A 12416-nucleotide genomic window follows, 5' to 3' on the forward strand; every position below is an offset into this window, starting at 1 on the left:
AATGCATTTAATTTGCAGAAATTGAAGGTAACCTTAACATGATCTGATTTATGGAATCATTAGTGCCTATGAAAAGTCTTCCAGTAGTTTTTCTTATTAAACATGTTCATCAAAATAGACAAGGCAAGCTCTTTGCCAACATTTTCCCACAAATAATAGTGACAAATGCAATCTTAGTGACAAAAACCAACTGTCTTCAGATGTAAAATGTCATAGTCCACACTTCTGACCTCTCTCTGGATTATAGAGCTATTTGCAGGGCGATGCCCTCCCGGCTGAACAATGTGACAGACAGTATTAATTCAAAATGTCACCATTCCTCACCAAAAAAGTAAAGCGTGATGGTTAGCCCTTTTAGCTTTTAGAATTAACTTTTGCAAAAGCATCATGTTTCCCCTCCATTAAAAAGTAATTTCCAATCCCTGCATAAGAATGAAGTTTATTTCCTTTTTCAGTCAGATGATAAATGCCCTTAATTAGAAATGCTAATAACTGAACTTTTCCCCTCAGACCAATTAATTACGCTGACACATAGACACTTCATAACTAAACCTTTTGGCCAAATCTATAGCCAGAATATCTCTACATCCCTTTAGTATATTAGACTGAGAGCAGATAAAGAATGATGTATTTAATATGTGCACAAATTATTCTCCCATCACCAAATTAAATGCAAACACACATATACACACGGCTCAAATGACTCGCTGTGTGCACATGTATGTGGATATCATACATATTGATTGTATATTTTAGTATAATATCTCACATTTGCTTTGCATTTTATGCTTTATAAGGCCTTAGATATGCATTTCCTGATTTGATGAGATTTCTTCTGATTTCAAATTTATGAATATTCTTATTTTACAAGCTGTTTTAATGGCAGAAAACGAGAGGTGGTTTTTTTCTTCATAAATCAATGCTCTTTTTAACATAAAACTAGTATGTAATCCAATAAGAAAGGCTTCTAAAGATGGTTTATAAAAACCATGCATGGCAGACAAGGTCCGAGGTGGGAAGCAGTGAGTAGTGGCTGGTGGAGAAACTGCCCCCCCCCCCCCCCCCCCCCGCAGACCCGGCTTCGCCCCGCTTTTGCCGAAGACGGCTGCGCGCCTGTCAGGCTGCCCACCTTCTCCAATACTCGGTTTTGGTTTTGGTTTTCTTTTACCCCATATAATTGGAACAGCAGTATCTAACTTACAGGGCCGCTGTGAGATTAAACGCGATCAGACCGTACAGTCTCTGGCACATACGCGCACTCAGCGTTCACAGAATGAATGTCATTTACAGGGGTGACTTTCCAAGTTGCAGCTCCACCCCAGTGTCCTCCCTGGGAACTAAACTCTTGTATATCGCACCCTCTACCTGACAGTCCCCCGCACACCTCACAATATCTGAAATATAGGGAGTCAAAAATAATTATTGATACACTGCCCTAAACTCTCTTCTCTCACCATCTCCGGATTTCTCAGGCCCGCGGCCCGGGACTCGGGCTGGCTCATCTCATTTGCTAACTTCCTACACCCCAAGTCCGTCATCAGGTCCACGGGGCTCAACCTTCAACGCACCAAATACGTAAGTACTGCAGGCCACCTCCTCGCTGTCGCCTCATTTCACACCCCACCGCCTACCGCAGGGACAGCCGGAAGGGCCTTTGAACCCTCAGCTCTGTCGCCCTTGGTCCCCCCACCATTGCCGCCGCACGGACCCTTCCCAGATGCCCCGTCGCTCCCCTCTTCAAAGTCCCAGCAAGGCTTCTCCTCACTCGGAATGAAATTAAAACTGCTGACCCCGGTTTAAAGGCCGCCGGTGCAGCCTCTCTGCGCCTCTTCCCAGCCTCGTCCTCCCTTTCGTTCCCTCCGCCCTCGCTGACCCCGGCAGTGACAGGCTCGATCCTGCCGCCCGGCTCCTCCATGGCGATACTCCACCCTGCGCCTCCCGTTCCGTCCTCGATCTGTGTACTGCTGGAACGCCTCCGATTCCTCGCTCTCTCGCCATCAACCCGCTGTTTCTCCCTTCACAGCATCTCCCTCCGTCGCTCCTGGTCTACGTGTTGTGGGTTGTGTACTGCCTGCCTCTTTGCCTACACACGGCCCTTCTAAGGAGGGAGGTGTGCCCTCCTCCCTCACTGTGTCTCCAGCATCGAGGCAGGGGTGTGCGACCTTTCGGCATCTCTGCGCCACACTGGAAGAAGAATTTTCTTGGGTCCCACATTCAATCCATTGTGACACGTAATCACAAAATAAATCTCATTACATTTGAAGAAAATTTACACCTGCATCCTGGGCTGCATGCAGCCCCCAGGCCAGGGTTGGACACCCGTGATAGAGAAATACCTGGAAGAGACAGCTCTGTCAATATTTTCTATCCAAACGATATCAAGATACCTGTTATGTATTAATACAGCCCACAGAAGCATAGAGTCTCCTTGACTCTAATCAAATTTAACTTGCAAGCTCTGTTCCATTAGCATCATGATTTGATTTTAATACAGGCAAAATGACAACTGGCAGCGGTAGCCAACCCAATTACCATCTTCCACCTGGAAAGTCTAACGGGTTTGTAATGTCTCCTCCTGCTTAGCACTGCATTTCAACGATGCCTAAACGTAAGCTTATTTGCAAAAGATCAATATTGAAATTACTGATTCCAATTAATTTGGCTTTACTTAAAACTGTTTTTTGAAACATCTAGTTATTTATTTGCAGAAAGAAAAATAACCATTAAGTGTTTTACTCATTAAAGCAAAAGAAATGGCAATAAGAAAAAAAGGCTTCTTAACCCTGTGTCTTTGGGAACGTGCACTAGGCAGAGCCAGCAGGCCCTGAGTTACAAACACAGCCACTGCGGGGCTGCGAGCTCCGGCCGCGGCCTCATTGCTCCAGACCTCGAGTCCCTTCTCTGCAAATAAGGGAAATGAGCTGGCTTAGCGCCAAGAAGTCTTCTGGTTACACAATTATCATTTTTAAGTTAGGTTTCATGAACTTGTCATTTTTTCATATGCAGTTCTCCTTAAAAGCAGCTCCGTATTTACACCCTGAACTACAACAGGAGCATCCTCTGTTGTGCAATCAGCTTGCTGTCCTGTGTTCTGGCCTGTTAATTCACTTCCTGCAAAGAGTCGTGGCAGATACTAATGGCTCACAGATTTTGAATTTCCTGGTGAGGGCATATAAGATCATCTTAAGTTAAGACAAACAAACAAACAAATATTTCTTCCCTAAGAGACCAAGAAAAATCATTTGTATAGAAGTCCATTTATTGAAATAGTGTCTTAAACACTAAAATTTGCATAACAAAAATCAAGACAAGCCAAACTTCTCACATTATGCTCATGTAAAGAGTCAGGCCCTCTACGTAAGCTGTGCAAAGCCCAAACCACACGCAGGGTATATCCATTGTGCTAACCAGTGCGTGGGAATTTGGCGGACGTAGAAGGTGAGCCGCAGGGCACAGCGTAGAAATGAGATTCACCTAGAAACATCTTATAGATAACAGAACTGAACGAGAGCCAGGAAGTTCAGGGCAGAGTCATGAGAATATAGCTCAAATGGTATTTTAAGCACTTGAAATGGAATTAAAGCCATAAAATGCTTCAATGGGTCCTTCCATGCGACTACAATTTATCACATCATACTAAGCGCCACAGAGCCTTAAATACTGGTGCTGCTTTTCAGAGCAGGGGTCAGTTTGGGTGACCACAACCAGTGTAGCCAACATTTATGGAATTCCAGCCATGGGTTTAAAAAGATGGGCAGTTTTTCTTTTGGTAGGTCCTTTGAAAAATCTGCAAGTGGTGAATCATAACAATGAACTAAATATAAGTAAGGTAAATGAATATGAAATAGCAGTTGTACATAGAAATAACAGGATGGTGATTATTGGATAGTTATTGTTTTTCACCCACTGCATCATTCATTCATTCAATACATGTTGAATGAATGCTGAGGTGCCGGTTCTGTTCTGAGTGTCTCTGGATACTCAGTTTTGAACAAGACAGGAAGTCCACACTCGAATGGAAGGATAATAAATAGATAAAGGGTAAACAAACCATACATATATTATATCAGCATACCTATAAGCACATGATTTTAGGAAGCAATTAGTGTTGGGGAGAAATCACAAGGTACAGTGACGGGAAGTGCCAGGAGAGAGAGACGAGACCGTTAGACTGGTGGTCAGGTAAGTCCTCTCTGAGGAGACATTTTACCTAGGTGTAATGACAAATGACCGAGACGTGAATGTGCTGTCCCTCACAACAACAAACCAGCCGGCTACCAAGTAAAATGCACAACTACAAGTGCACAGGGCCCAGGGCGGGAGAACGGGGACGTTCTTAAAGGGGCCAGATGAGGGGACAGAGGCCAGGTCATTTAAGGCCATGTGGTCAGTGGGAAGAAATGTAGGTTTTATTCTTGGAAACCACTGAATGATTTTTAAGCAAGACATGGCATGCTAATCTACTATCTAGTTTTCAAGCTTCTGAGCTGCTCGTTGCAGAAGGTCTGTAGGGGGAGAAAGCAGGCAGCGAGGACGCTACCACCGTAGCCCTGGCTTAGACTCAGGTGGCTGGAGTGGGCATGAAGCAGAGTGGGTATGTTCAGGCCAGTGTTTTTACATTATTAGAAGCATCGCTTACTTGTAAGTGGGCTTGTTGAATGCCGGGTACAGAGAAAGAGGAATGGATAATGATAACAAGGTTTTCCTCTAACAATTGTGAAATCGTAGACAGAGGCTATTTATGGAGGTTAGGCAGGTGGATAGAAGTCAAACACTTCTACTTGGCCTTACCAAGCTTGGGTTGTCCAGCACACACGTTGGATAATATTAATAACTACAATAAGTCACTGTCTTATTTATTCCTGCCAATAAGTTTTTCAAGTAGGAATTGTTGCTTCCGTTCTATAGATATGAACATGAAGGTGACTCTGCCAAGGTCACGTTGCTGGACATGGCAGATGTGGAATTTGAACATTTTTTTAGCTATAAAGCTATGTATTTACTTCTAAGATATACTTCTATTTTGTAAATTAATTCTCTGAATTAGTTTTTCATAAAGTAAGCTGCTCTGGGTTCCCTGATTTTTTCCCTGCAACCTAGTACATAAAAACAGCATCTTATGTGCTCCACATATGAGAAAACGGGAAGAAACAGCCTTGTGGGGAAGACTGCTTGGGGACAGATGCCACGGCGTGGGAGGGCGGCAGCGGAGGGGAGCCGCTGCGCTCGGAGGAGGGGCCTCAGCGCGGGGTCCTCCGCGGGGCCCGCCGCGCTGCGCTGGGGTGAATGACGCATCGCCTCCAGCAATTCCTGCTCGGTACAGTTCGCATATGTCGAGGAAATAATAGCAAGCAATACGGAATAAGGGTGGACCATCCGTACTTCGAATTATAGTTAAATAAAATAGCTTTAATTGAGTTGTAGTCCCAACTCATTAAGTTGTCGCTTAGTAATGTAATCCCATAGGGGGAAAAAAAAACGAGGTAGAATTCTCACACTGTTCTGGCTTCGGTATTTAGCAATGCGGCGTCCAGTCCCACACACATAGGACCGTGTGGTCGTAGCTCATTTGAAACTGTAGTCAGGAGCAGTTAGAGAGTTTCCAGATGTGCTGCTCTAGAGCCATGCAGTCAGCAAATAAAAATAAGGTAATAGTGCAATGCTAACATTTTCTCCAAAAAATCATCAAAGATTTAGAGGTCTGATGATTAAAAAAGGGTTCTGCTTCAGTTTCTGCCATTTTACCAAAGCTGACCCTTCTTTGAGCAGACAGCAGGTAAGAATTTTAAAAGAGCAAAAGAAAAGTGATTTGTGAGTGAAGGAATAAAACTGTCAAACTTTTTGTTTAGAACACTTTGATATTTTCCTGGTTCTCAGAGCACTGCAAATTTGAGAATAACATGGCATCTGGGATCTAAGAGCTGCCATATTTTTCTGAATTTTCTCATGTCATCTACCAATTTGACTTTTAAATCACAGCAGGGAATATGATCTGACATCCTCTGTCAGAGACTTCATTCCTGGGGTGTAAGATTCAACTGCAGAGTTTGAAGCCTGGTGTCTAAAATGCTCGCATTTTCCCATAAAGTGGTTATTTAGGACAACAAAAATATACAAAGGAATTGAACACGGAATCATAGTCACATGGGAGTTCTGGTGACTTCCCTCAGCTTTCTGCATGATCCATATTAAATGATCTTCAGATACTTAATTGAATACTTCACCCCAGTGGCCTCAGAAATGCCAGTCTCTTTCATGGCAACTCAAAAAAAAAAAAAAAAAAAAAGAGAGAGAGAGAGAGAAGCACTAAAAAAAAAAAATCTGTGCTTTGGGACAAAGTTCAATCAATTCTCTAATTTCCAGGACTGTCAAAATACCATGCCCTAAGGCACCAGGGCCGCTGAATATTGCTCAAGCTCCTTGATGCTATATCTAAGCAACAAGTTCCCAAATGCCTTCATTTTACTGATAATCTAAATTATCTAGATTTTCGCTCTCCACAGTTCATAATTCTCCCATCTCAATATTGGGCAGAATCTACACAAACTTGGTTTTCACATTTCTCATGGAATGGCAACAGTCCTTTATGGAAGCTAGAGGTGTCCTTGTATTATTTGTCCTTACAGTAAGAATTCTAGGTCCCCGATTATCCTTGGGATCACGCCTGGTGGCTTCAGGAACGGAGAGTTTGCTCTGTGAACCTAGGACTTGGTTTTTGCCAAGTCTGCACGTTCAGACCAAGGCTTTATCTAATCTTGTGAAAGCTCCTCCTAACAGGTCTATCACAATCCTTTCAGCTCTCTGCTTTCAAGTTTCCCTTTTTTTTTTTTTTTTTGGAATGGAATGTCCCTTTTGTGTTGTCATGTTAATGGACAAGCAGAATTGGAAGTGGTGGTTATCTCTGCTGGTGAGCTTGCAAAACCCTCCTTAACCGTAATTTAGCTAAACTACAATTTTCAAAATCTGTGATCTTTTGAAATAGTTAAACACTGACTATGCAATATATTCTTTGGAAGTTTAAAAAGAAATATCTGGTACACAAAAGAAATTCCTAATGTAGTAATAAATAAAATGAAACTTAAACTGCAATTTTTAACAATGTTTTTTAAGCCAATCCATAACCTTTTAGCAAGAATACTTACGTAGTAAGGAACGGGACAAATATTTCTAAGAATTTTAAAATATTTAAAATGCATGAATCACAATTCTTATTAAACTAATTGTTTATACTATGTGATAGGCATATCTAACCTTATAAAGCACTACTTTGTAGTTCCCCTTATCCCCATTTCACTGAGGAAGATACTGAGGTTGACAGAGACAGGCATTTTGTCTGACTCACAAAGAAAATCAAGGCCAGACCAGAATTCAAATCAAGGTCAATTCAAGACTTTCACCATATTATACAGACAATCACTGGGTCTGCTTTGGAAATGAAGATTTGTTTTCAAATTCTCCTTTACCTACAAACGAAAGCCTTCCACATACCCTGCACTCGGAAGTCAGACATGCTCAGGTCTGAATCCTACTCTGTTACTTAGGAGTTGTGTAATCCTGGGAAAATTACTTAGCCGCTCTGAGCTTGGGTTTACTGCACGTGCGGTGGAAATAAAAGTGCCTGAGTATGTGAGACAATTGGGAAAAGTGATGAGTAGAAACGGGCTGGTGTCTGTAGAGCCCGCCGCTCTGCGTGACACAGATGGCTGCAAATCGGAAGACAACCCTTCCCTTCTCTCTCGCAGGACGCAGGACTCTCCCCACCCCCCGCCTCGGCTGCACAGGCACACGCACAACAAAGACTCTTAACTTCTGTTCTTTGGTTGAAAACAGGCACTCCTGTCTACATGGTTATGTTCTTTCTCTGTCATGGCTTTTGACCTAGAAAGTCCCAGAGTACAAGTCCCAGGAGGGGACGCTCCTGCGGGCTGCACCCCACGTATCCCAGCCACGGCACACCTGGTCGCCCCTGGTTCCCCAGACCGCACCCTGCTGCCACCCTGGGATGGCCTAGCGGGACACACCTCTGGGCAGCAAGTTTTATAGTCACTGCTGGCGTAGTGAACATGATTCCTGGTCCCAGACTCCCCTCCCCCACGTCACCTCCACCGAGGGTCTGCATTTGTGCGTGCCTCGTGTTGGCTGCACCTGTCTAGCTGTAACTGGAGAGAAAAGTTGAACCTGAGACGCTTTAGTAAAAAAAGGAAAAAAAAAAGCAAACAAACAAACAAAAACTCTTGATTTTAAATATCTAAATCTACATATTTTCATCCTCTCTCCTCTCCAGGTGCCTGTGGAATCACACAGTCGACCTGAGCCACGTGGCAGCAACTGCGATTTTCATGGGAAGGCTGACCCTCCTTGCCAGCTGACCCTGAGGCACACGCTGACTACACCCCTAATGAACCGCGCTCCCGGTCAACTCGGGTGAAGTCTTATGTGCTTACCAGACTGCATCCTGTTCATCATTCCTCAGGATTTCATTATTGGCAGAAGATGTAACATGGTCGTTCACACACATAAAAAATACAGGGATCATTGCTTTCTTTCATAAAGCATCAGTCTCAGAAAATTGCACTCCCAACAGCAAACGCACAGAATGGAGAGCCGCCTCGGCTAATGATCAGTGGCACTGCCATCTGAATGCTTAACACAAATCTGCCACGATTCATAATCTCAAAATCTCCTCCACCTTTGTGAGACGTGGTAAAATAAAACAACCTATTGTGTACTCTGAAATTGGTCATATAGAACCAAAATATTAATGTACCACATTTATCTTTAAGATTTCAACAATAGTAAAAATGGCTCATTTGAAAACTCAGAATTCTCTTAAATCAAAATCCACACATCAACCTGAGAATATATATATAACTTCAGTCATTTGATCTTCCGACGAATCTGCCTTGTCTTAGAACAATTTCAACACAATTTTTAAAAAATATTCCAGCATTATTAAATTCTTTAACACTAAGTTGTGATAATTTCTATGAATAAATGTTCCATAAGGACAATGTTCCATAATTCATCAATATTTTGGGAACCAATGAGTTACTCATTCAATCACTCATTTACTCAACAAATATATAAGCAATACCTACTCTCTTCAAGGCATAAATGTTCTTTGAAAATGTCTTAATTGTTTCCACTTTGAATGAGAAGTGTTTGATATTTATGAATAGCATCAAAACATGCAACACAAAATAGCGGCAAACAATAATATTACTTTTTAAAAACAGATTGCGTTTTATGCTACCTCTGCTGTAAAACTTCATGTAATTGCTCTTTCCAACACTGAAGTGAGCAGCCCACTCCCGTTGCGTCTACAGCGGGCCATCCCTCCGCTCCCGCGGCAGAACCCTGGGTTCCCCCGGCTGCTCTTTTTGGAGCTCTGCAGGGCGACATCAAATGCCTACGGCAGCACTCAGAACCGTGCGGAACCTGAGGCCCAGCGGAGCGCAGCTCGGCGCCCTCTCTCCTATCTCCATAACCAGTCAGAACCACCTGGGTGTTTTCGAAGCTAAAGCACTTGCAATGCCTCTTGGCTCCATTGGCGGGGTCTCGGCTCATCCACCCCCACTCTACTGCCCCGAGGCACTGGGGTGGCTCACCACCTGGCAAGGACACATGCTGTCTTACAGGAAAAGAGCTTAGTCTGTGATGCGCTTAAGCCCTTGCTCACCACTTAAGTTTAATTTCATAAAGTGATATATGCACTATAAATTATATAGCTACAATTGGGGTTCCAAGCATTAGTGAATTTCAACAAATATTTAACTTAATAGTAGACACACATACTTTCTTTTACTCATGCTATGAAGACACTTTTCACAACCAAGCAAGATAACAGACGTACCAGAATCTGTAGCTGTGACCACCAGGACAAAGTGCTCCTTGGTCTCACGGTCTAAACTGTGTGTTACTCGAAGTTCTCCAGTCTCTGAGAGAGTAAAGGCACTGTCTTCGTTACCACCAAACAGGACATAGGAGAGTTTGCTGTTAGAACCCTGGTCGTCATCTCTTGCCACCACCTGTAGGGCAGCATAATCCATGCCATCAATACGAGCAAAGCTAACACAACGCACACCACCCGATAAAATGTATCATTAAAAATAATGAGACAGAATCATATATACCAGTGCTTTTCAACATTTTTCATCCCATGGCACACATAAACTAATTACTAAAATTCTGCAGCTCACCAAAATATTTATTTTTTGCCAATCTGACAAAAAAAATAGGCATGATTCTGATTCGTTCATACTGGACGGCTACTGTTGTGTTGGCTGTTGTCATTTTTTTTATTTGACAACCTAAGGGAAAAGAGGTCAGTGCCGCTGAGTAAAATTTAGTCAGGTATTGAATGTTTTAAAAAGTTTTGCAGCACACTGATTGAAAATCGTTGATATATACCAATAATAAAAGATTTCAAGAACACAGTTTAAGTTTCAAGTAAAAAATTCAAATAGTACAGAGCAGTATGCATTATTTATGTACAAACAAGTTTAAAATCAATGCATAGCATTTTTGGAAGGCTTTTCAAATATTTCTTATAGCAGTTCCATCTAGGTCGTTGGATTTGTAAAGAGGTAAGTGAGAACCATGTTTGCAACCAAGTCTTCAAACTTTAACATCATTGTATTTTCATTGCAGCTATTCCTGCTACGGTGAAACAAAATTCAAAAATATACGAATACCTAAATGTGTACAACATAAGTATATACATGAAAGAACAGAGTTGAAATGCCATATTCAATCTACAAGAGATCAATAGGTATAATTTTCAAAAGCCTTTCCAGATTTGCTCTGTCAGCAATGACGCACTTAGGGATGAGAAGGAGGAAGAGCGAGGGGCAGCATGAACGTCGACGTTACGTTGAACGTCTTATAGAGAACACGACATGTGTTTCAATATACTCGCCTGAAGGATCGTTCGGGGTAGCACCCCTAAATTCTCAGGGACGTGCACAGAATACGGAGACAGCTCAAATATGGGAACGAAGTCATTGATGTCCAGCAGAACGATGCTGACCGTGGAGGTATCGGTTCTGGGGGTACTGCCCCGATCTGTTGCCTGAACAGTTAAAAAGTAAGTGGGAGTCTTTTCTCTGTCCAGTGGCTTAGCCACGGTGATGGCACCTGTGACAGAGTCGATCCGGAAGGCCTGGTTGGCATTCCCGTCAATGATGCCGTAGCGAACCTGTCCGTTGGTGCCTTCGTCGCCGTCGGCTGCGTACACCTGTGTTATATCCGTCCCTGTCAGGGTGTTCTCACTCATCTCCACCCGGTACAAAGCCTGAGCAAACACCGGGCTATTGTCATTGATGTCAAGGACCATGACCACAACCTCTGCAGATGAAGAGAGAGGCGGGTGCCCTTTGTCGGTGGCCACCACCGTGAGAGTATAATTAGAAACCTCCTCTCGGTCCAGCTCTCCGGTGAGCCTCACCTCACCGTCGATGGTCCCGATGCTGAACTTGTTCCCCAAGGGGTTCAGCAGGGTGTACTCGATGTAGCTGTTTGGGCCACTGTCTGGGTCAGTTGCTTGAGCTTTGAAAACAACAGTATCAATCGGTGTGTTTTCTGGAATGTATGTCAGTTTAGGGGAGAGAAATGTTGGTGGGTTATCATTTACGTCCAGCAAAATAATGGAGACTTGGGCAGTGCTGGTGAACCTGGAGGCCGGAAGTGGTGGCAGGTCATGCACCTGAACAACCAGGTTGTAAAAGGACTGGCTTTCCCGATCCAAAGCTTTGAGGACGGTCAGGACACCGTTCTTGTCAACCGCAAACTGCCCGAGGCTGTCGCCTGAAGCGATGCTGTAAGCCAGTTGGGAGTTGATGCCTGAAATGAGAGGGGGAAAAAATCACACTCCCTTCGAAGTGTGCTGATTGCCAACGAGGCCGCACCAAAATGTTTACAATATGGAACTGCACATTTGATACATGACGCCGCCAAACACGCCTTAGGCAGCTAATTTTCTTTGTCAGTAACACGTATGCATAATTCTTTTCATGGTCGCTTTTGATCTGAAAAGATGTTTACAACCTGGTGAGCAAATGATATATATACTGTTTGCTATTTACTACAGTGTTGAAATGTTAAATTATACAAGTAAAGAAGAAAAAATATTCCAAAGAGTGTATATTTTTCTACACATTTCCTTATTTCGATCACATAATTCCTGAGGGTGAACACAACGGTGCCACACGCTACACTATGAGCCAAAAATTTATAACTTCAGTAATTTATTGAGGCCGACACCAATTTTCAGAGGAGGGTAATAAAATTTTCTAATGTATGGCATTAGTCATGGATACTTTAAGTCTACTTTTACATTTCTTGTCAGGCCAATAAATACTTTTTAATTCCTATTAGGCACCTGGCTAATGGCCTTTGTGAAAATAATTCTCTCTCAA

The 12416-nt window shown here is 43.0% G+C and overlaps 1 protein-coding gene across 1 annotated transcript in view; it reads right to left on the reverse strand.

Moving 5' to 3' along the window:
• The window catches only part of FAT4 (FAT atypical cadherin 4), a 144861-nt gene that overhangs the window by 52620 nt on the left and 79825 nt on the right, over positions 1-12416 (reverse strand). The window contains exons 5-6 of the mRNA XM_054563375.1: positions 10919-11841; positions 9854-10028 (exon numbers count right to left, since the gene is read on the reverse strand). Of these exons, the coding sequence (XP_054419350.1) occupies positions 9854-10028; positions 10919-11841 (1098 nt within the window). The remainder of the gene's footprint in view (positions 1-9853; positions 10029-10918; positions 11842-12416) is intronic.

This window comes from Pteronotus mesoamericanus, unplaced genomic scaffold (genome assembly GCF_021234165.1).
Source record: "Pteronotus mesoamericanus isolate MK-2021 breed Mesoamerican mustached bat unplaced genomic scaffold, CSHL_Meso_final contig_163, whole genome shotgun sequence".
NCBI classification, from domain to species: Eukaryota; Metazoa; Chordata; class Mammalia; order Chiroptera; family Mormoopidae; genus Pteronotus; species Pteronotus mesoamericanus.